General features: G+C 49.6%; 2 protein-coding genes and 2 long non-coding RNA genes across 8 annotated transcripts in view; 2 read left to right on the forward strand and 2 right to left on the reverse strand.

Moving 5' to 3' along the window:
• Positions 1–363: 363 nt before the first annotated feature.
• Positions 364–2,093, reverse strand: LOC136786899 (uncharacterized). The gene is made up of 2 exons (XR_010826487.1): positions 1,962–2,093; positions 364–573 (listed from the first exon to the last, which is right to left on the reverse strand). It is a non-coding gene; the product is annotated as an uncharacterized lncRNA (long non-coding RNA).
• On the forward strand, positions 1,874–15,417 carry SRSF4 (serine and arginine rich splicing factor 4). 2 transcript variants are annotated; one of them, XM_066982541.1, is made up of 6 exons: positions 1,874–2,035; positions 9,293–9,435; positions 10,310–10,422; positions 12,169–12,383; positions 13,718–13,801; positions 13,976–15,417. In XM_066982541.1, the coding sequence occupies exons 1-6, from the start codon at positions 1,929–1,931 to the stop codon at positions 14,769–14,771; spliced, it is 1,458 nt and encodes a 485-aa protein (XP_066838642.1). In that variant the 5' UTR covers positions 1,874–1,928; the 3' UTR covers positions 14,772–15,417. The 2 variants fall into 2 exon arrangements, with proteins under 2 accessions (XP_066838642.1, XP_066838643.1); XM_066982542.1 differs by lacking the exons at positions 1,874–2,035; positions 9,293–9,435 and adding an exon at positions 9,796–9,987.
• On the reverse strand, positions 14,035–20,344 carry LOC136786900 (uncharacterized). Its single transcript, XR_010826488.1, has 2 exons — positions 17,623–20,344; positions 14,035–16,433 (listed from the first exon to the last, which is right to left on the reverse strand). It is a non-coding gene; the product is annotated as an uncharacterized lncRNA (long non-coding RNA).
• Positions 20,344–21,792, forward strand: part of LOC106045142 (lethal(3)malignant brain tumor-like protein 3) — a 51,226-nt gene continuing 49,777 nt past the window's right edge. The window contains exon 1 of one of the 4 annotated variants that reach the window (XM_066982537.1): positions 20,344–20,685. The gene's annotated coding sequence lies outside the window, so the exon portion shown is untranslated. The remainder of the gene's footprint in view (positions 20,686–21,792) is intronic. The other 3 variants (XM_066982539.1, XM_066982540.1, XM_066982536.1) reach the window with 3 other exon arrangements.

Genomic DNA, 21,792 nt, shown 5'->3' on the forward strand with positions numbered 1-21,792 from the left:
CCTGCTGGCCACACTATTCCTGACACAAGCCAGGACACCCTCCCGCTTCAGCTCCTCCATCACCCTGTCAGTTACTGGGGTTGCTCCGTTCCCCATCCATCCCACAGCGTTCCCGCTCGCCTCAGCCTCGCACAGGGGGCTCGGTGCTGCTCGTCTCACCAGGCCAGCCTGCGGGCATCTTCCAGCCTGGAAAGCTGGGCTGGCCGCACGGGAGCCATTCACACCCTGCTAAACCCTGCTGTAGGATCACAGACACGTTTTGGGGCAATGTATGGAGACAGGGATGGCTCTACCCTGTTAGCACCAAAAACCCCGAAAAGCAGCAGTTGTCACCCCGAAAAGCAGCAGTTGTCACCCCAAATCTACATCCTGAGACAGGAATATACTTTTATTCCCCATTTTTGACAGAAGAGCTGACCCCGCAGGCATGCCGTAAAGCCTTGTGAGCCCCGATTCAGAGTGGGGAGCCGGTTGTGTGCAAGTGGGGTTGAGCCCCAAGCAGACACCAGAGAATCCACGTGGGAGCCCTCGTCCAGCCAGGGGAGCTTTGCTGCAGGATGTGGCAGTGAGAACCTGGGAGAGCAAAGCGGGGAAAAGCCCCAGATATGAAATGAGGTATTTGGGTCCTGCTGGGAACTCCCCAAATTCATTGCATGGAGGGTTGGCTGCTTGCTGAGCCCCCAGGCCTGCTGCCCTTGCAGGGGGTGCCGGGGGCACAGCTGCGCTCAGAGCAGGATCCTCATACCAGGCAACATCCCACGGAACAGTTACAGTGCCCGCCTCACATTTTGGGGGCAAAAACACGGCTTTCGGTGTTTTTCAGTGGGGAGAGGAAGGGGAAGGAATCACTGAGGTTCTCAGCATTTAATTGATCGATGGTTGTGATGTGTGTGGGGGGGGTTCTCATAGGAACTCATAGGGGTCTTCATAGGGGTCCTCATAGGGGTCTTCATAGGGGTCCTCATAGGGGGTCTTCATAGGACCTCATAGGGGGTCCTCATAGGGGTCTTCATAGAGGCCCTCATAGGATGTCCTCATAGAGGGTCTTCATAGGGAATCATCACAGGGGATCCTCATGGGGAACCTCACAGGAGTCCTCATGGGGGACCTCATAGGAAGTCCTCATAGGGGTCTTCATAGGGGGTCCTCATAGGGGTCTTCATAGAGGCCCTCATAGGATGTCCTCATAGAGGGTCTTCATAGGGGATCTTCACAGGACCTCATAGGGAATCATCACAGGGGATCCTCATGGGGAACCTCACAGGAGTCCTCATGGGGGAACCTCATAGGGGGACCTCATAGGGGTCTTCATAGGGGGTCCTCATAGGGGTCTTCATAGAGGCCCTCATAGGATGTCCTCATAGAGGGTCTTCATAGGGGATCTTCACAGGACCTCATAGGGAATCATCACAGGGGATCCTCATGGGGAACCTCACAGGAGTCCTCATGGGGGAACCTCATAGGGGGACCTCATAGGGGTCTTCATAGGGGGTCCTCATAGGGGTCTTCATAGAGGCCCTCATAGGATGTCCTCATAGAGGGTCTTCATAGGGGATCTTCATAGGACCTCATAGGGAATCATCACAGGGGATCCTCATGGGGAACCTCACAGGAGTCCTCATAGGGGGACCTCATAGGGGGACCTCATAGGGGGACCTCACAAGGGGTCCTCACAGGGGGCCCCCATCCTACCCCCTCCTGCACAAGGCTGGCCCCACAACCCCTCAACCCCCCCCCCCCCCGCCGTTACCCCTTTAAGCCCCCAAGCCCTACGTGCGGGCGGGGCCTACAGACGTGCCCCCCCCCCCAATCCCCTCCCGGCGCCGTGACGCCAAGCGGCGCCGGGCCCCGCCCCTTACCCCCCCCATACACACACCTCCCCTTACTCCCCCCCTCCTCCTCCTCCTCCCCGCCCCCCCCCGGGCGCGATGCCGCGGGTGTACATCGGCCGCCTGAGCTACCAGGCGCGGGAGCGGGACGTGGAGCGCTTCTTCAAGGGCTACGGCAAGATCCTCGAGGTGGACCTCAAGAACGGGTGCGTGAGGCCGGCCCCGCCCGGCCCTGCGCGGCCGCCGGCGGCCCTGAGGGGAGGGGAGGGCGGGGGCCGGGCCCCGCTGCCCGGTGGGGGGGGGGGCGGCACAGGGGGGGCGTGAGGGGGTGGGAGGGGGGTGAGCCCCCTGCGAGGGGGGTTTTGGGGTCGGGGGGGGGGGATATGGAGCGGGGGGGGGTTGTTATGGCAACGGGGGGGTGTTAGGAGGGGGTTTGGGGGGGTTTGGGGGGGTTGGGGGAAGGGTGGATGGGTTTCCGTGGTAATGGGGGGGGTTAGGGTGCCTCAGGGGTGTGGGGGGGGGTTGGGGGATTTTGGGGGGATTTTTGGGGAAAGGTGACTGGGGTTTTGTGGTAACGGGGGGGGGGTCAGGAAGTCTCTGGGGGGGGGTTGAGGGTTTTTTGGGGGGGTTGGGGGAAGGGAGGCTGGGTTTTTGTGGTAATGGAGGGGTCAGGGTGCCTCAGGGGAGGTTTTGGGGGGAGTTGGGGGGGTTTGGGGGGGAAGGGTGGTTTGGTTTCTATGGTAATGGGGGGGTTAGGAAGTCTCGGGGGGGGATTTGAGGGTTTTGGGGTGTTTTTTGGGGGGTTGGGGGAAGGGGTGAGTGGGTTCCTATGGTAATAGGGGAGTCAGGATGTCTCTGGGGTGTGCGGGGTTTTGGGGAAGGGGTGACAGGGTCTCTGTGGTAATGGGGGTGTCAGGGTGCCAGGGTCCCCTCTGAGGGAGGGGGGTTGTGGGGGGTGTCAGGGTTACTGTGTTAACTGGGGGGTCAGGGTGCCTCGGTTCCCTCTGGGGGGGGGGGGGAAGGGTGCCTGGGCCTGTGTGGTAATGGGGGTAATGGGGGGCCTGTGTGGTAATTGGGGGTGTAATGGGGCTAACAAGAGCGTCAGGATGCCTGTGCACCATTGGGGGGGTCCTGTTTTTAGGGAGTGGGTCCCCATGGCCCTCCCCTGCTCCCTGAGGGAGGGGGGTTCCCCTTAGGGCGAGCACCCCCAGTGCGAGCCCGTCTGTAAAAGCCCCTTGGCAGCACCTGCGGCCCTGGCGGGGGCACAGACCGGAGACCCCCGCATGCAGGTGCCGGGGTCCGCAGCCAAACACCCGCTTCCTCCTGAGCACCCATGGGTGCCCGGCTCATGGGGATGGGGGGGGGGAATGGGAGGAGCAGCGGCGGGTGTGGGCGGCCTTCCCCCGGAGTCGTGCTCGGTTTGTAACGTGAGCTTTACGTGTGCTGTTCTAGTCAGGCCACCTGGCTGCATCTAGAGGTCTTGGATCCTGCTCCGCCAGGACTTGCCCAAGACGTTCAAGTATGGATTTTCAAGAGAAAAACAAATTGTTATTTTTTTTCCCCCCCCTTTTCACAACATCTAAAGCTGCCGGCCTAATGAGCGCTGGTATCTTTACAAGAAACCCAACTTGAAGTCTTGTTTAGGAGGACTGAGTGGAATATGGATTTTCTTGTTATTAGCCAAGAGAGGCAATTATTAATTTTGCTTTAGAAGTGGAGAAGAGGAATCTCTTGTAAAAGTTAGTCCTGGAGCACAAAAAAAGGCTCATTAAGCTTTTTGCACTGGTTTTACTGGTAGGTGGACATAATAACAGGTTTATAAGATGAATAAAAGCCGTTGTTAAAACAAACAAGCGTGCACGTGTCAGTGTTTTGACCAACATAGCCTCAGGTGGTATTGAAGATTGGCCATAACTAGAAAACAAAGTGCTCGAATATTTCAGTTCTGCTGTGCATCATTGAAGGTGCAGGGGGAGTTGGTTTTCCTCTTGCTGTACAAAACCTCCAAAGGAAATGTTTCTATTTCAGACAGATGTCAGAGGAAAAAAGACTTTAATAACAGACATAGAACTGCTGGATTACGTGTCTGATGCAGTTAATGGATTTGTCTTCTTGCTTTATTGAGCAGTAGCTATCAAGGACCAGCCCTGCCATCCCAGAATATTTGGAAATAGTTTGGGGGGATGCAGTGGGGGCCGGAGTCGACCTGTGCGTGAGCTTGAGCAGCCAAAGCTTGAAAGGTCAGACTTGTGGCATCCTGAGTGTGAGTTGTAATGGGTGCTTCGGGGTAGAGAGGGGGAAGGAGGGCACAGCCCTAAAATATCCTGAATGAGATGCCAAAATGACTTTGGCTCTGGAGCTACGTGTAAGTTCACTTGGGGGAGACAGAGTTCAAAAGTTGATGGTAGAGGGATACAGGAACTACTAGTGGCTTGTTTTTAAATTCCAGTTTGACAACAGTTTACTCAAACTGTCAGATTTTACGTGCTTCTGCTTGGGTTAGTCTTGCGCTGTGTTTTTGCCAGGTTACCCTACCGTTGGCTTTGTTTGCCCTCTGATCCTTTCTCCTCAGCTTATTTTTAGCAGTGCTTAGCAAATGATTAGGAATGGCTGCACAGCGTTTAACTTAAAGAGTCTTCGAGTTTCTTCTGAAAACTTGTGGGCTATCTTCAGTGCTCAGCCTGCAAGAGATTAGCCTTTCACTATTTTAGCAGTTAAGCTGAAATGCTTGAGCAAGAGGATGAAACTGGAATGTGATTCGGTAGAGCCCTAAAAGCTTAACTGGGTCTCCGTTGCTGCTAATTGTAATTTAAGCTTGCAATTCAAAGCCTTGGAGCAGTGTTTACTCGAGGGAAGGACAGGAAAATAAAAATCCAGTTCCTGTAGGATTCTCCATTTCAATTTGCAATTTCTAGTTGTATGCTCATAGTTTTCATGTTTTTTCCTGTTCAGAACTGCATTGACAACTGGAGCCGTGCATGGCGGCAGTACGTGCATTACGTGACCAGAAAATTGGACTTTTCAGCCTGCTTTTTTCTATCTTCTAAAAACATGCCAAAAGCTAGCAGTAATAACTTAAGAGCTGAAAGCTTTCACTGGGTGCAAAACCAATTTGTAATCTTGCTCTAGCTTTAAAAAAAAGTTCTACCTGTGTGCTCACCTGCCCTGCATCACCCCGAGCAGCTGTCGAGCACGCATGGCTTCATCCAGTAAAATCCCTGCAGGTTGGAGGGACGCAACTTCTCCAACACGTTGAGGGACAGAGATCAAAGCTAAAAGCTTCAAACTTCAGTTCTTTCATCTAGCCAGGCTCAAAATCTGTGTTCGTTGCCTAAAGAGAGGTGATCTGATTTCCCTGGGCCTTTCCCACCAGAATATTTAATACCTGTTAACTTGAGTGAGGGCAGCGAGTTTTAAAAAATCAAGTTGGTGTCGCTACGTAGCGATACCCAGTGCGCCTAGGTGACAGAAGGGTGACCTTCCAATTCCAGTGTTGTTTTTTTTTCCCTTTACTCATATTAAGGTGAGATTTTCATTTTCTTTTGCTTCATAGTGTTCAGTTTTGTTCAGAGATTGTTGGCGATGTTTGCCATTACTGCAGGAACTTCCAAGAATCACTACCAAATCTTAAGTTATACTTAAGTAGTTTAAATGTTAAGTATTGCAATTTAAATATCTTCAGAGTTTTTGACTTCAGTAACCCATTTAAATGAGTGTTATGTTTCAAGCTGTCTGAAGAGACTTCCTTGATGACACCCAGACTGTCCCGCTCCTGGTTGTAGCCTCGGCTGAGCAGGAGGACTCGCGGAATGGGATGGACCGTAAGCTGTTAACAAATTAACTTCCAGGAGCGTGTTTTAGGGCTGGAAGCATCGCATTCTTTGCATTCTTTGTCCCAAATGACACTGAGGCCAAGACTGGATTTTTGCACGTGCCTCTCCTTCCGTGGCTGCTTGTGTTGATGCGTGCTTGCCCGATTTCACTCATCCAGGGGGATGGGGAGGTGCCACGAGCCAAGTTCATTTCGGTGGTGTCTGTCCACACGAAGCAATTGTCGTATAAAGCTAAGGAAGCTGCCAGCTTCATCTGTTGAGGGCAGGACAAGAGCTGAGCCAGGTCTCAATTCCTTCTCCTTGGGATCTGCACAACAGCTGAGGAACAGCCTGTGTGGAGTCACGGGTCGGGCTTGGCTGGACTGGAGGCACTCCTGGGAATGCCGCGGACTTCCAGCAGGCAAGGGCAGGTGGAGCAGCTCCCAGGCCCTCCTGGCGTGGGGTTTGGGCTCTGGGCTCTACCCACTCGTGAGCAGTGGGGGAAATTTGGCACCTGGTGGATGGCAGAGGTGGGCTTCGGGCAGGCGCTTGGTGGGCTGGCATGGAGAGGCTGCGGAGCCAGCCGGGAAGGACGCGGTGGGCTTTGACAGCACTAGGTGGGGAGCAGCTGAAAGGGGACAAAAACGAGGTTTTCTCCTCTTATTTCAGGTATTAAGCAATTTCAGAAAACTGCATTTCCCTTCTTTTGGCATTATTAAGAAAAAAACAACTTCTAGGACATCAAGTCTGCTGGAATTGCTTGGTATAAGGACAGCCTTCTGTAGCTTTTTCCTCTTTTTGATACATGAGCAGAAAATGGTGTAGCTTCACATTATCTGGAGTAAATTGCATTGACATTTTTAGTAAGTAGTTTTATGCCGCATATGAAGTAGTAATAGTAGACGTTTAAAAGAAGATTTACTTGCACTGCTGTCATATAACAGCGGGTTCAGATTGCTGTAGTTAAGGCTGTGTCAGCAGTCGTGTCTTTCTGTGGTGTAAAACTGTGCTTCTGAAGGGTTTTGATTCACGGTTTTGGATCTTATGGTGCAATATTATACATATTTAACAGGTGGATCAGTATTACTTTCATTTATGAGTGGTGTGGGATATGATTTTTAGTATTCTTTAATAGCCAGCAATCTCTTTCAAGGTTTGTGTAAGCTTGTCCTGTGGTTTTTGTTTATTTGTTTTGTTTTTAAAGTAACTGGAAGTTTTATCTTGTAAATCCTGCTTTTTCCTTTTCTATTACAGTAACATCTTATTCTAGGGCTACTTGCATTTTATGTGCTCCCAGGTGAAAAGAACAAACAGTGCAGGGTAAATGTTAAGTATTTCCTTTTGGAACAAGTGAGGAGGAGAAGTGTAATGCTTCCATCAAGGTTTAGCCAGACAAAATCCTCTCGGTGGGACCTTCCTGGGGGCGTTGGGGGGAACATCAACAAAAATGCACCCCCCAGGGGAGGGAGGCTGAGTGCCTGGGCTCAGCCCGTGGATGCTGGACTGCGAGGTGCTGCTGATGGGGCCGTGTTTTGTCCAATGTGTGATGCAGGGGACTGTGAGCTTCTCGGGAGACTTCTTGGGGGTGTTTTTGAGAGGAGCAAGTTCAGTGCCGTGCTCCGATCCAACCCGGATATCGCTCCGCTACGCATGCTCTGTTGCTTTGTCTGGAAATTTAGTGTCTCGAAGGTGCACGGCGGGTGCCTGCCAGGCACTTCACCTTGTAAGTGATTGCTTTTAGGTGGCGTCTCATTTAAACGTAAGAGCTTCTTTGCTCTATTTTTGGAATCGAAGCAAAGAGAGAAGGAAGGTCCTATCAGAATGGTTTTATAATGACTGTGATTGTTTCAGTTATAAATCAATCACACGTTTCTTTCGTGCAGCTGTAGAGCTTACGTGAGATTGCAGCTACCTCTCTGCGATCCCTGGATTCTGCCCTAACGCTCTGGTTAATGCGGGTAACATTACCTAGCAAAGCTCTAGCTGCTGGCAGCTCATCACTTGTTGGAGGTAGTGAGAATGCTTAAAAATTTAGGGACCTAAAAGAGGAGGCCGGCATTTTTGTCTCGTGGATTTGTTATTCTGGATGACTTAAACCACCAGCACTCACAAATATTTCCCCCCTTGGCTTGCTAAGACCCGAGTTCAGGGTCTGTGTTTGCCCACAGCAGCCAGAGAGGTCGCAGCCAGCTGGAAAGAGGCTCCGGTACTGCCCAGGGCTGCAATATCACCAGGTATCGCACGGGAGGCTCTGAAGCCTGGACTTGGGTCTTAGGTAAGTGAAGGAGAAATGATTTGCAATTGCAGATAGGCGCTGAACTTTGAAAAGCAGCGCTCTGATGCTTTCTGTCCTCTTTCTCAGACCCGTTTGGGTAACGGGCGTTTTACACAGTGTTGTTTTTTAAAATAGGTGTTTAACTCTGCCCGTTTAGAAACTGGCAGGATTGAGTTCTGCTCCAGTGAATTTGCTCTGCAACCATAAGCAAGTCACCAGCTTGTCCTTGAGCACCAGCTGTAAGAAATTATTTAAGAAACCCACGCTCAGTCTTCTGAGGTCTGTAGCCAGCAGGGATTAGGCGCTTGCAGCAGCCTGACGTTCGCACTGATGTCTGTGGCACCTCTGAAGATGAAGCTGAAAATGCTGGCTTTAACTTTCCAGGCAAGCAGTGGTCTGCAGGCATCTTTGCATCCTTGGTAGGAGGAAACAAATGCCAGAAAGTTGATGTGAATGTTGAAAGTAAGCCCTTCTGTTATTTTGTTTTAATTTGCATATTTTCCTCTTGCACTTGGTCTGTCTGATCTCAAAGCATGAGCAAGGCTAGTGCAGTGGATGTCTTCAAACACAGACTTTCTCTGTTTTTCTCTGGACCTGCACCCAGTGCTGCCCTTGTGAGGCATCTTGGCCACAGCTGGGCTCTTGGTTCATCCCAGGAACTTGTTCCTGGTTACTGCTGCTGGATTTTAAGTCCCATACCAAGGTTTGGGCTTTCCATGCTGTCTGAAAAGCTAGGATGTTAGAAACTGGCTGGGCATAAAGCGCTTTCTCAGCGGTGTATGGGAAGCTGCAGATATTTCAACAGGTGTAGGATCTGTTGTACGAGCGTGGTGCTTTTCCTACCCATATCATCAGTATTAAGAGCAAAATGAGTCCAATTAAAAGAAAATCCCTTTTCCTGGCTTGTCTTCACGTTTTCTTTCTTGCTGGACCTTCCGTGGAGGTTGTGCAGACAAAGTGTATTTACAGAGGTGGTTGAGTTTTTCCATTTAAAGAGCAGGAATTATGGTAGCTGCCCAACAGAACCAGGAACGGAACAAGAGGCTCTTCAAAAATCAGGGTAAATCTTAATCCGTGGATCATACAAATTCAGTACCTGTTACATGCAATTTCAGCCTTACTGCTGTTGAGCAGATGTATTGCATAGAGCAGCAGAGCACCGTCCGTAGCGGGTGTGGTGGCCGTGACCTGCAGGCTGCAGCTGGGGTTCGTCTGCGGGATGGAACAAGAGAGGTCCCCTCGGGGATCTGCGGGACGGCACGAGAGACGTACCCCTCGGGGTTCTGCGGAGAGCTGCCCTGGGATGAGCTGTTTGCGGTACAGACACCTCCGGGTCACTTCTGAGCGATTCTCTTTCCCCCCTCCCCTCTCTCTAGGTATGGCTTTGTTGAGTTTGATGATCTGCGAGACGCAGATGATGCTGTTTATGAGCTAAATGGTAAAGATCTTTGTGGGGAGAGAGTGATCGTTGAGCATGCCAGAGGCCCACGGCGTGACAGCAGTTACGGTTCTGGACGCAGTAAGCACTAAAATGCATTTGTATCCGTGACTTGTTTTAAATAAAATATCTTTGCTTGTTTTTTAAAAGTAACTTAAAAATATTTTTTATCTATGAAGTTGTGCATAGTGTTTTGTAACTGTAAATGTAACTGTTGATCTGAACATTTAACGTGTTTGTTGTATTAAAGTATTTTAATTGATAAATTGAATAAACACATTTTCTTGTACTATTTTTATTATTATCATTTCGTTTAACTATTTTAATGGTTTATTTGCAATGTGATGTTTAACATAGATTTAACAAAGACCTCAATGTTTTAATTAAAAGAGTCCTTTGAGGCTAAGATGACTGCCTGTTCCATTTGCTGACCTTGGGTTACCTTTCCATGAGTGGCTCTTTGAACTTGTGGCCCTTGGCTGACCAAAAAAGGAAGCCATGTGACGACCGCAACCTTTTCCCATTAGACCTGGGTGGTGAGGATCCCAAGGGTTAGAGACAGATGAGATTAATCTGAAATAGGTGCCTGAAAATCTTTATTCATGTCAAATATTCAGAAAACCTGTAAGCAATGTAAGTAACATTAGTCAACTGGCTTAATTTGGTTTCTTCTTTCAAACTTTTTAAAAAAAATAATTTAAACTTAATTGCATGTTAATCTTATCGTAATTATAACTCTGTGCTTTGTTTTAATTATGTGCTCGCAATAGTTCTTTTTTAATGCTTTTCACCTTCGTAACGTTTTATACAAGGGGGGTTGAATTTAGACTAGCGGGTGGGTGAGTTTTTAATGGATTTGCAAACATATGGGGCAGAACGCTTTTGTCTGGGGGTGTAGAGTGAGTGCTCCATTTCCCTAGTTGAAGTACTGCTGTCTGCTTGTCACCTCCTAAAGGTGGATATGGTTATAGAAGAAGCGGAAGAGATAAGTACGGTCCTCCTACCCGTACAGAATACAGATTGATTGTGGAAAATTTGTCAAGCCGCTGCAGTTGGCAAGATCTTAAGGTATGGGGCCCCTTTCTTTACCCTTTCTCTATTAAAGAGCACAAAGGGTAAAAAGGTTAGCTTCTGTTTCATCAAAGAAAACTCATATACACCTGTCTTTTTTCAACTCCAACTTGTTAGTAAGTCTGTGTGCTGATGTGCATACAAGTAGACTTGAAGTAATGACATCAGTATTGACTGAAGGTGTGCTATTTGCATATACAAAGTCGTTAATGTTGCGTGCAACGCTGGGAGTTGCACTTGCAGGCTTGGTGTCATTGGCTGATGGAAGAGAAACACTTTTCCCTAATAAACCAACATCACGTACGGGTGATTTGTATCTTCTCTTTAAGCTCTGTCAAAACAGACTTCAGTCAGGCCAGGGGTAGGATTCACTAGAGACAAAGGAGTTTGTCCTTGTCAATTCGGCTTCTACCCATCAGCTTCTAAGGTGCTGGAGCTGTTTGGAAAAGATAGCATTGTTCTTGCACAATCTCTGTAAGAATTTCCACTCCGTGAAAAGCTGTTTGAGGGCAGCTTTAGGGAAAGGATGCTTCCAGAACGAGCAGTCGTGCAAAATCTCTGCCAAAAGTTAATATTTTCTCCAAGTCTGAAGGAATGGAAAGTGATTCTCAGCAGCGGAAGTGTTGGGTAACACCGTGTAGACAACAGGACCTCTGAGTGCCCTGGCGCTGAAGTGTTGATTTAGGATTATCTGCGTCATGTACTGGGGGAACAGGACAGGGAGCAGAATTCCAATAGCAGGCGCAGAAAGACAGAGCTTCCTTACCAAACCTAGCAGCAACGGTTAAAAACACTTGTTCTTACAGGAACGCTTTCTTTATGGTTCTCTTTTAAGGATGTGTAAAATTTGTTCTAAACAAACTTTGACGTAGTACAAACTGGTCTGTAGTTGACTGTAACACTAGTTCAGGTACGTACTGAGATCACTCCAATGTCTTTTGTTAACGCTTCACACCATCGATAGCTTGTCTTTGCTTCGGGTATTAAAAATTGTAAGTAGAGCATGGCATGATTAATCCCCTACTGGACGCGTTGCTTTTCTGACCAGCTTTCATTTCAGTGTACTTCAGAGGGGAGTAGCTGGGTCAAAACCAAAGGGAACCAAGTTGGTGTGTGCTGTTCCCATTGCAGCCCCAGTCCCCGGGGGCTGAGGTGGCCCCGTGTGGCAGCTTGCTCTGAGCAAGGAGGATGTGTGTAGTAACTGAAACACAGAAGTCAGGTAGCATGAAGTAGGAAAATGAATTCAGCTCTTATTTGTGTGGGGTTTTCTTCCAGCAGAATGAGATAAATGACCTAGGTGGAGAACAAAGGGAAGTCTGCTTGCCGATAGCCTTCTCGCCTGTGTGAGGCGTTTTTTCATATTTAACCTTTAAGTACATTACTTCTCCCAAGTTACATTTGAAAACATGATTCAGAGAGCATTCTATTTCTTGAATCACTTCTATAATTTGAAATTTATCGTAGTCCTGACCATGTTGATATTAGATATTGGGAGGTGCTAGATTATTTGTCTCAAAATACCAACGCTGCCTTAGTTCTCATCACACTATCTATGTGAAATTGTAGTGTACTACTTGGCTTGCTCAGAAATTTTGGCTTTAATTCTGCAAATGCCGTTTGGTTAAAACCCTTGCCGATGTCAGTGTGACCAGAAGAGGCTATGCAAGCATCATTGCAGAGATGAAGAGAGCCTGGAAGCCTGACTGGATTTGAGGCAATGGTTATTCTGTCCTCTTCCTCCAGGATTATATGCGTCAGGCAGGGGAAGTGACATATGCAGATGCACACAAAGGAAGGAAAAATGAAGGTGTGATTGAGTTCAAATCCTATTCTGACATGAAAAGAGCCCTTGAAAAGCTGGACGGGACAGAAGTAAATGGCAGAAAGATTAGATTAGTGGAAGACAGACCTGGATCAAGACGGCGCCGCTCTTACTCCAGAAGCCGAAGCCATTCAAGGTATGTCTCTTTATAATGTAGTTCGGGCTGAATCTAACTGCAATTACATGAATATGCAGCAGGTTCCAAAATACCTTGGAGGCGTTCCGAGTTCTCAATAAATCTGGTTTTGAGAATTTATTAGTTACCAGGAAGTAACAAAGGGAAATGAAACCTCTTCTCAGAGGTGTTTTCTTTAGTGAACATGGGTACCGCTGGCTAAACACGTGTGTATATAAACACAGTGTGCTACTGCTGCTCCCAGCTGCGTCGTCTAGTCCTTGCTGTCTTGCAGAGGAGCACGGCATGGCAGGTGGAGCAGTGCAAACTGAGGGAAACAGAAGGTACTTTTAACACTTCTGCTCTGAACACTGTGTTCTGCTACAAGCACCAGGACTAACAGTTCTTTCTCGGTTTGGAAACCCCCACCTATTCCCTGTTTCTGGAGATTACTGCTTGCTTTGGGTGACCGAGAGAAGTGCTTCAGCACAGCACCGTGTTCCATTTTGGGATAGAACTTTGTTGTAGTAAAATCCAGGCCAGCTTCTAGTGTTCTTGGAACAACTTGGTTACAAAATTAAAGCCTGTTTTTGTGTGGATTTTCCTCTCGCAATCACTTGTGATTCCCACTGTTCTCTCATGTCCTCTGCACTCATGAGCAGTGTGTGCAGGTCAGCAGATAGCAGCTCTGTAACTGGTTCCTAGCAATGAGCTGCAAAATGAAATGTACCTGTTCCTGCCTTCAGCAAAGGAAATGTTGGCTTGTTGTGCCTCCTGTCTGAGGGCTCCAGAGCTTCTCAGAAGTTCAAAAGACCTTTGCCAAATGTCATTGAAAATAGGCTACGTGCTCAAAAGCTAAAGGGGTGGGAGGATTTCATGCCATTGGCAGTCCAATTGCATCTATCCCACTTAAAGCTGGTTGAGAAAATAGTGACCCTTAGTTTACTAGTAATTTTTAAAGCTTCATGGAAGGCTGCAGGCAAACAGGTTGTGCTTTTGAAGGGTGGAAAGTGGAAACCATCTGTGGGTGTTGCCCAACGGCATTCCGTACTGAAAGAGCAGAGAGCTTTATCCTAATGTCTCGCTGCAGTCAAACCTCTGACTTGATTGGGAAAGGGTTTCTGACTTAAATAATTCTTCGAGATTTGCAGTGTTGCATGCTTGCAGACATGGCAGCAGGGGCATGAACAGCAGGGAGAAGGGTACTCTAAATTGTAACTTGATTGTGTTATACACTCTTCTTTCTGCTGCTCAGCAGGTGCTCTAATACTATGGGCTTTTACCCACGTGGGTCCATGAGACCACAAGCTCTCCATGGTCGTGTGTTAACATTGGGCTGACTGATTCTGTTCCAGGTCTCGCTCTCGAAGCAGACATTCTCACAAGAGCAGGAGCCGCAGTGCCAGTAGTAGTCGCTCCAAGAGTAGATCAAGATCCAGGTATGTCTTTGTGGTGGAACAAATCGGGTTACCCACTTAAATGAGAAGCATCATCCTAAATTTGCAGTCATCCTACATTTGCAGTGGGAAAGCTGTTTTTCTTTTCCCTTACGCACAGTATTTGAGTGCTAGTCAAATGCAAGCTGCACTAAAGTGTTGCCTTTGTACTTCCAGGTCTGTGTCCCGTTCCAGAAGCAAGAGCCGTAGTCGAAGCAAGAGCCGTAGCAGAGGCCAAAAAGAGAAAAGCAGGACTCCAAGTAAAGAGGATAAAAGTAGGAGCCGCAGCAGGAGTGCAGAGAAATCACGGCACAAAAGCAAAGATAAATCTGAGGGCACTGTCCATAACAGTGATGAGAAAGCAAAGAGCAGGAGCCGCAGCAAGGAGAAGAGTAAGAGCAGGAGCAGGAGTGGAAGCAAGGACAGGGGAGAGGCAAGGGGGAGCTTGAGGAGTAGGAGCAAGGAGAAGAGCAGAAGCAAAGACAGGGAGAAGAGCATTAGCAAGGCTAGAAGCAGGAGCAAGAGTAGAGACGAGAGTAGGAGCAGGAGCCACAGTAAGGACAAAAGGAAAAGTAGGAAGAGAAGCAGGGATGACAGCAGAAGTAGAAGCAGGAGCCGCAGCCACAGCAAGAGTGAGAAAAGCAAGAGGCGCAGCAAGCGAGACAGCAAATCAAGTAGCAAGAAGAAAAGGAAGGACAGCCATGAGCGGTCCAGGTCAGTCTCCAAAGAAAAAGAGCATCTAAAATCAGAGTCTGACAAAAAGGAGGCAAAAGGGGAGGGTGAGGATGCAGCTGCCCATCAGGTGTCTCGCTCCAGGTCTAGGTCAATTTCCAAGTCAAAACCAAATGTCAAATCAGATTCTCGTTCCAGGTCAAAATCTGTTTCAAAACCTAGGTCCCGGTCCAAGTCTAGGTCTAGGTCTGCCTCTAGGTCACACTCCCGTTCACGGTCAAGGTCTCGCTCCAGATCCTAACCTTGCCGCACCCACGCTTGGAACGATCGGAGAAGTCTTTTGTACATGTTTGGTAGTTGTAGCACAAGTGATTGAAGTAGAAAACATGTCAATGCTGTATATTTTTAACTACCCTGACGGTGTGTCTGTCACTGTTAACTGCACTGCTCCCTCCCTCTAATGCTCTCTGGTGCAAGGCTGTTCAGCTCATGTACTCTCCTGTAGAAAGGTTCTCTTTAAATATAATTCTTCCTAGAGCACCGAAATCGCCCTGTTTTCCAGGAAGAGCCTTACAGAGAATGAGCAGTGCACCTTGGTGGGTTTATGAGATTGCAATGATGACTGATAGGTAGGTATGATGGCTTCAACACTCTTTGCCCTTCAATTGATGCCCTTTGATGTATGCCATTTAGTAGAAGTGCTAGTCTTAAGTTTCATACCACTTTTGTTTCATATTTTTGGACTTAAAGTTGTGAATAGCACAGTCAAAAGGGGGAAAAAAAGGTACTTGCAGTAATCTGTAGGGAAAAGTAGAGTTCCATATTCTGGTATTGTGACAATATCCTTGTTTTATATTAAATTTTTTTATTTTATTTTTCCCCGTCTTGCAAAGTACAGTGATCCCTGTTTCCATGAAATTTGAATAAAGACTATTTTTGCTTGATGACATTTGACGGTGGTTCCATGAAGCTGTGTTGTGATTGTCGCTGCTTTATATTGATTGGTGTAAGCTTGAATTTGACGAACGAGTTACTTAAAGAATGGGTTCTTCTCTTAGAAAGCCACTTAATATTATGTGTAGTCATGGCACTTGAATACAATCCAGTTAAAAGAACTTGTTTCTCCAGCAACACTGCGTTGTTTGGAGCTGTAACATTGCAATAAGAAGAATACATGAAAATGAACCAGAAGCAATAATGAAGGTGACAAGCCTGTTTTCCATTGTCTGTATAAACGAAATGAAGTGTGCTTCAGCTTCCATAATACAAGGAAGAAAATTTTGCAACCACTTAACTTGCTAGACTCGAGTCAACTCAAATCATTGTTTGTCCCAAAACATTTTACTCTTTATACAGCTGATGCTGAAGGTAAGCCTGGCTGGCATGGAGAACGTGCTTCTCTGCTTCTTGCTTTTTTTTGTCAAACATCAGTTCAATTGTTTCCTCTTTTGCACAGTTGGCCTTTCTTACAGCACCTCTGAGAAATGAAGGGGGAAGAAGCATGATGCTTTTACAGTTGTTTTTCTAGTCTAGCGCACTCAGCAGGAGGACACAAAGCTGCTCCAGCTGTTTACTTCTGGTGGTTCTTTGATTTCACGATCCCTGATTGCGAGTTTGGGATTTCAGTCACAAACCGTGACTTTATAAATGAGAAGGTGTTAGTCTGAACCAGGTGGGACGAGCACGGATAGCACCAACAAGCCTTTGTTCTGGGCACTGCGCAGCTGTGAATCCATCTTCTCTAGTTACAGTGCAATTTGGAGTTGAGGCAAGAGCCTCAGCTCATTTCTTCTCAACATATTTTCCAGGAGTTTTTCTTCCTAACAAAGCACCTCTGCTTTAGGGAGAGCCTTTACAAAAGAAAAATGTGCAGGGCATCCTTCTGAGGAGCTCTGGACTTGAAAGCAGTGAGAATGTGACGGGTGTGCTGCTGTCCTGGCACATCTCCAGCATCCCTCGAGACCTGGGGAGAAAGGAGGGCAGCTTCTAGCAGGAGTACTGTAAATGGTCCTGAATAATATCCCAGTCTGATGGCTGTACCATTAGCAAATTACTAAAACTGAACTTTCCACAGGTTCCTGTGTGGGCTTTGAATGAAGAACTGACATCCCCAGCACCCTGCTCTGCCTTCTGGAGCCAGCAGTGTCCCCCAAAAATAACAGGCAAAGCACAGTTTTAGTTCTTCCTTAGTATGGAAGCAAGGTTAGCTCTGGCTTTATCAAAAACTTTTCTGTAGCTAATTTCAAACTGCTAACCTTACTTCTGATGGTAGTTGTTTTGCAGCTAGTTGTTAACTTCATAGGAGCAAGTAATTTTGTCTAATTTGATCATTTGAAACTTGTACTGCCATATTAAAAAGATGAAAGGGTGATAGATCACAAGAGTAGCTTTCAACACAATATTTCTGTAGAGTTTAAGAGGGGTCAGGGCTTGGTGAGTGGCTCAGGCTTTATCAAATGTCATGTTACTACAGCGGCATGAGAAAGCTGTGGAAGTGATATTTAATTTCTTCAGAAGTCTGAGACTTTCAGTTATGTATTTAGTGCTTTAACATCTTAGGCACTCACAATATTTGCAATTCCTTCTGCTGTTTAAAACAAACCAAACGAGGCAAGATGATTGCTAATAGGGGATAATTAGCTTAAAAATTATCTTTAACCAAATCTGCAAATGATTGTCTAGGCAAACATTTTAAGAAGTGACTCTGGATTTTGCTGTCTGGCAGCCAAGGCTGCTCCTAGTGAAGTGTGCTTGTTTTTAGGGAAGGTGCTTATTAGCCCTTTGGGAGAAGCGTGTTTCCCCCAAATACCCAAGGACAGGTGTTTGACGATGGAGGAACGTGGAAAACCTTTAGTGAAGATGTAAACTCCTTGTTGTGCCCGGTAAGAGATGGTCTCTGCGCCAAGAAAGACAAAAACTCCTTTGAAGAAGGAGCTGGCACCTGCCCTGCAGGGAAGTTTCTGTACGTGCAGTAAGGAATTAGAGCAGTTTTTGGACGTAATTTGTTGTTGTGAGTTCCCTGCCTTTGATCCTGCCATTTTCAAAGCAGATGATTGATTGCTGCAAGCAAATTAGCAAGGGGTAGAAGATGGGGATTTTAATCCAAAAAGGTGTTTGAGAGTTGTGCAGCCTGAGCTCTGCAGCAAACTCACCTGAGTATCTAAAGATGCACCTGGGGCACCCACTGGAAGCACAGCTGGAGACAGGGCCTTGGACAGAGCCCGGAGTTACTTAACTGCAACTCAGGCTCCTGCTGCCTTAACAAACCTTGCTCTGAGGCTGCGATCCAGCTGCCTTTTAGACACAGGTAATCCCAGCAACTGCCTGGGGCTCTCCTTTTGCTTGACACGAAGCGTATGCTCAAGGGCTTGCTCCCCTGGGGATCTGCAGAGTCTTGTGCTTTGGTTTGCCCCTAAATGCATCCAGCTGGGAGGGAAGCAACTGAGCAACCCTGGCAGCGGCAGCAGCATCCCCCATCAGCAGGGCAAGTGGCTCTCAGCCTCGTGGGTCCTCCTCGGGCTGCTTGCAGCTTGCCACAACCCAGGTTGCTCCCACGAAGTGCCAAACAAACCCGGGAGCGCTCTGTGCTGCCGCGGGCACGTGGCGCAGCTGCTGCTTGTGCTACAGGGCTGGTGGCAGCCCAGAAGGGACGTGAGGGAAGGAACGGAGGCAGAAGTGCAGCAAGGTTCGGCAGGGGATGGCTTCCTGAAGAGGAGATTTCATCAGCTTCAACCAACGCAGAGCTGCACAGTGAAGCTGCTGCCCTGGCTCTCGGCTATGGCTCTTCCTTGGGTATCAAATACCCCAGTGCTTTCCCATAGAAGAGACCCAGCGCTGGCAGAAAGACCAGCAAGAGGCTTATTTGGGGCTGTCTGGTGCTCTGGAGGGGCCTGGTGATGCCCTGGGCAGGCCGTAGCTGTGCTGAGCCACCAAACAAAGCAAGCTCCAACCCCCTCGCCCTGCTCCCAGCCTCAGCTGGGGCTTTCTTCTTCCACCACAAAGCAGGTTTGAGCAAAGCAATCTTTAAAGCAGGATTTAGCACGTAAAAGGGGTTGCTTCCACCGTTTACAAATGCTACAGAAGTTTGTATTTAAAAACAGAAAAAATAAAGCCTTGTTTCCTCCACCTCCTGCCTGCGGGGTGGTGACTCCGGAAGCATCCTCGTCCCCCATGCCCTGGCCTCCTTGTATGGGATCGCGTTGTCCAAGGAAAGAGTCGTGGCCCCACTGCAGCCCAGTGCTGTGGGGCTGAGGAGGAGGAGGATGATGATGATGGTCATTGCTGGTGGGCTCTGCAGGACCCCAGGCTCTCTGCTTCTTTCCAAGGCTGAGGCCCCCTAAATAGCCCCGCTCAGAGCCGTAGGAGAGCTCCGAGGAGGGAAAGTGCACACCAGCAAGGCTTTAAACCGGTGTGAGAAGCGTGAGGAGCCCTTAAACGGGGCTCTCAGCAATACCAAGTGAGCGCCCTGAGCCCGCAGAACCCCATGTTTTAGATGTAACTTGCTGATGCAGATGAGGGGAGAAATATATTTGTTCTCTGAGTTAATTTTAAAGACGGCTGTTTTATGTGCCTCACTCTAGGGATGAGGAATATTACGATGTGTATTTCAAATGAGCCATTGCAAGTCTCATTTATTATTTTCCTGAGGTCCCATTGCCTTTAAGTTGTCACAGCTTGGGGCCCGCTCATACTTTTTTCCCCTAGAGGAAAAAAAAAGAAAAAAAAAAGTGTCATTAAAAAAATACCACCGCTTCTTTTATTGTTTCAAAATTCAAATACAAACAAAACCAACGTTCCCAGATGAAAAGAAAAACGAGAGAGGAGGGCGAAGTAGTTTCTATTAATAACTGATGGGGAAACCGGTGACAGAGGGCAGCGCCTCGGCCACCGCTGGCTGGATGCCGGCGCTGATACCCACGGAGGGCTCCGCTTCCCCGCTGCCATTTCGGGCGGCCGTGTGCTGCAAGACCCTCGGTGAGCTGGAGCCATTCAGCTCCGCGACAGGCCCCCGAGTCCCCATCGTGTCCAGTACCACGGTGCCCCCCTGCCCCAGTATCCCCAGGTCCCCAGTGCCCGCAGCACACAGATAACTCCCAGTACTCTCAGGTCCCCAGTGCTCACAGTGTCCCCAGTGCACAGAGTGCTCTTAGCACGTCTATAACCCCCCATGCCCCTAGTATCCTCCAGTGTCCCCAGTGCCCCTAGTGTCCCCTAGTGCCTCCAGTGTCCCAAGTGCCCCTACTGTCCTCCAGTGCTCTGTGTCCCCAGTGCTCCCAGTGTCCCTCTGTGCTCTTAGTGCCCCTAGCGTTCGCCAGTGCCCCCAGTATCCCATGTCCCTAGTGCTCCCAGTGTCCCCCATTCCCCCTGTGGTCCTAGTATGTCCCAGTGCCCCCAGTCCTCCCAGTGCCCCTAGTGTCCTCCAATGCCCCTAGTGTCCCCATTGCTCCCAGTGTCCCACAGCGCTCCCAGTGTCCCAGTGCCCCTAGTGTCCCCAGTGCTCCTAGTATCTCCCAGTGTCCCCCCCAGTCCTCCCAGTGCCCCTAGTGTCCCCAGTGCTCCTAGTATCTCCCAGCGTCCCCCAGTCCTCCCAGTGCCGTGTCCTCAGTCTCTCCCAGTGTCCCCCAGTCCCCCCAGTGCCCCTAGTGTCCCCATTGCTCCCAGTGTCCCCCAGCACTAGCAGTGTCCCAGTGTCCCTAGTGTCCTCAGTGCTCCCAGTATCTCCCAGTGCCCCTAGTGTCCCCATTGCTTCCAGTGTCCCCCAGTCTCCCCAGTGCTCCTCGTATCTCCCAGTGTCCCCATTGCTCCCAGTGTCCCCACTGCCCCCAGTATCCCCAGTGCTCCAAAGTGTCCCTCAGTGCTCCCAGTGCCCCAGTGCTCCCAGTACACCCAGTCCCCCCAGTGCTCCTCGTATCTCACAATACACCCGGTCCTCCCAGTGCCCGGAGTGTCCCCAGTGCTCCCAGTGCCCCCAGTACCCCCAGTGTCCCCAGTTGCCCCAGCGCCCCGGCCCGCCCCCGCCACCGCCCCGGCCCCTCCCTGCCCTCAGCGGAGCCGTGCCCGGGGCCGGGGCCGGGGCCGGGGCCGGGGCCGGTCGGTGGGCGCATGCGCGCAGCGGGCCGCGGGAGCCGCTCGTTGCCGGAGTTGAGGCGCAAAGAAAAGCGCGGGGAGGGCCGGGGAGGCCGGGCCGGGCCGGGCCGGGCCGCGCCGGGCCGCCGGTGAGTGGCGGCGGGGGGCGGCGGGCGGCGGGGCCGCCATCTTGCGGCGGGGCTGAGGGGGCTCGGGCCGGGGGGGGGGGCGGATAAAGGGCTGCGGGAAATGGCGCCTCCGGCGGCGGGGGGGCGCCGGGGCCGGGCTGAGCTCCGCGGTGCCCCTGAGGGGGAGGGGGGGGACTGGCCGGGCTCGGCCCCTCGGCTGCTCGCCGCCGCTCGGCGCCACAGGGAGCCCCGCTGCGGGTCCGGGGTCCGTGTCCGGACCTGAAGCCGCGCCCTGCCGGGGGTTTTAAGCACCGCGGGGCTGGGGGGGGCGGTTGTTGGTTCCCCCCCCCCCCCCCCCCGGTACCTCAGCGAGCCCCTGAAACACCGCGGGGCTGTGAGGGGGCCGCGCTCCGCTCACAGGGCGTCGCGTTCCCCCCTGTCACCAGTGCCCGCAGCCTGTGGGGAAGCCAACTTTGTGGTGGTCGCGGGGCGAAGTTTTCCTAAATATTTACATTCTGGGGTTTTCTTGTCCTGCGGCCTGCGGACCGCCGCTGGCGGGGGGCGTTGAGGAGAGCGGGGCTGGGGTTGGCGTGAGCAGACCCCAAAACGCTGCAGAGTGGTACAATACAGGGGGATAACGGAGAGATTTTTGCAGGCTGAGCCAAGATTTAAGTTTGGAAATAGAGATTTGACATGAGGAAATAATGCCGTCAAGCTTTCCGAAAGCAAATTCTCCAGAAGAAAAGGCGAGAACTAGTAACATCAAGATTTTATGAACAGAGGGGAGGCCGGTGCCAGATAAATACAGGGATAAATTTAAAACTTCAAAAATAATGATCAATGTTCCACATAAAGATTAGCATGGGACGATCTTAATGATGTTTGATGTGCAGAAGAATGGGATTAGGACAGTTTTATTGACACTCAGCGCTGCAAGGAATTGGATTAGATTTTTAATACGAAAACGTTTCCTGTAATTCATTCAAATGCTGCCTAGATGAGTTTTAAAAAAATAATAATAATAAAAAAAATAACACATCCTTACACACGTTTGTCTGTAGTTGGGATTAAGGGATAAAGAGCTCTGATATTCAGTGCTGAATCTCATGAGACCTCTCCGGTACGTGT

The sequence above is a fragment of the Anser cygnoides genome, chromosome 24, assembly GCF_040182565.1.
Source record: "Anser cygnoides isolate HZ-2024a breed goose chromosome 24, Taihu_goose_T2T_genome, whole genome shotgun sequence".
NCBI classification, from domain to species: domain Eukaryota; kingdom Metazoa; phylum Chordata; class Aves; order Anseriformes; family Anatidae; genus Anser; species Anser cygnoides.

Bases quoted from the DNA above. Each gene is read 5' to 3' on its own strand.
- SRSF4 (XM_066982541.1), top strand. From the start codon at position 1,929: ATGCCGCGGGTGTACATCGGCCGCCTGAGCTACCAGGCGCGGGAGCGG. The intron at 9,436-10,309 runs GTAAGCACTAAA...CACCTCCTAAAG, and splicing joins CAGTTACGGTTCTGGACGCA to GTGGATATGGTTATAGAAGA. The intron at 13,802-13,975 runs GTATGTCTTTGT...TTGTACTTCCAG, and splicing joins AAGAGTAGATCAAGATCCAG to GTCTGTGTCCCGTTCCAGAA.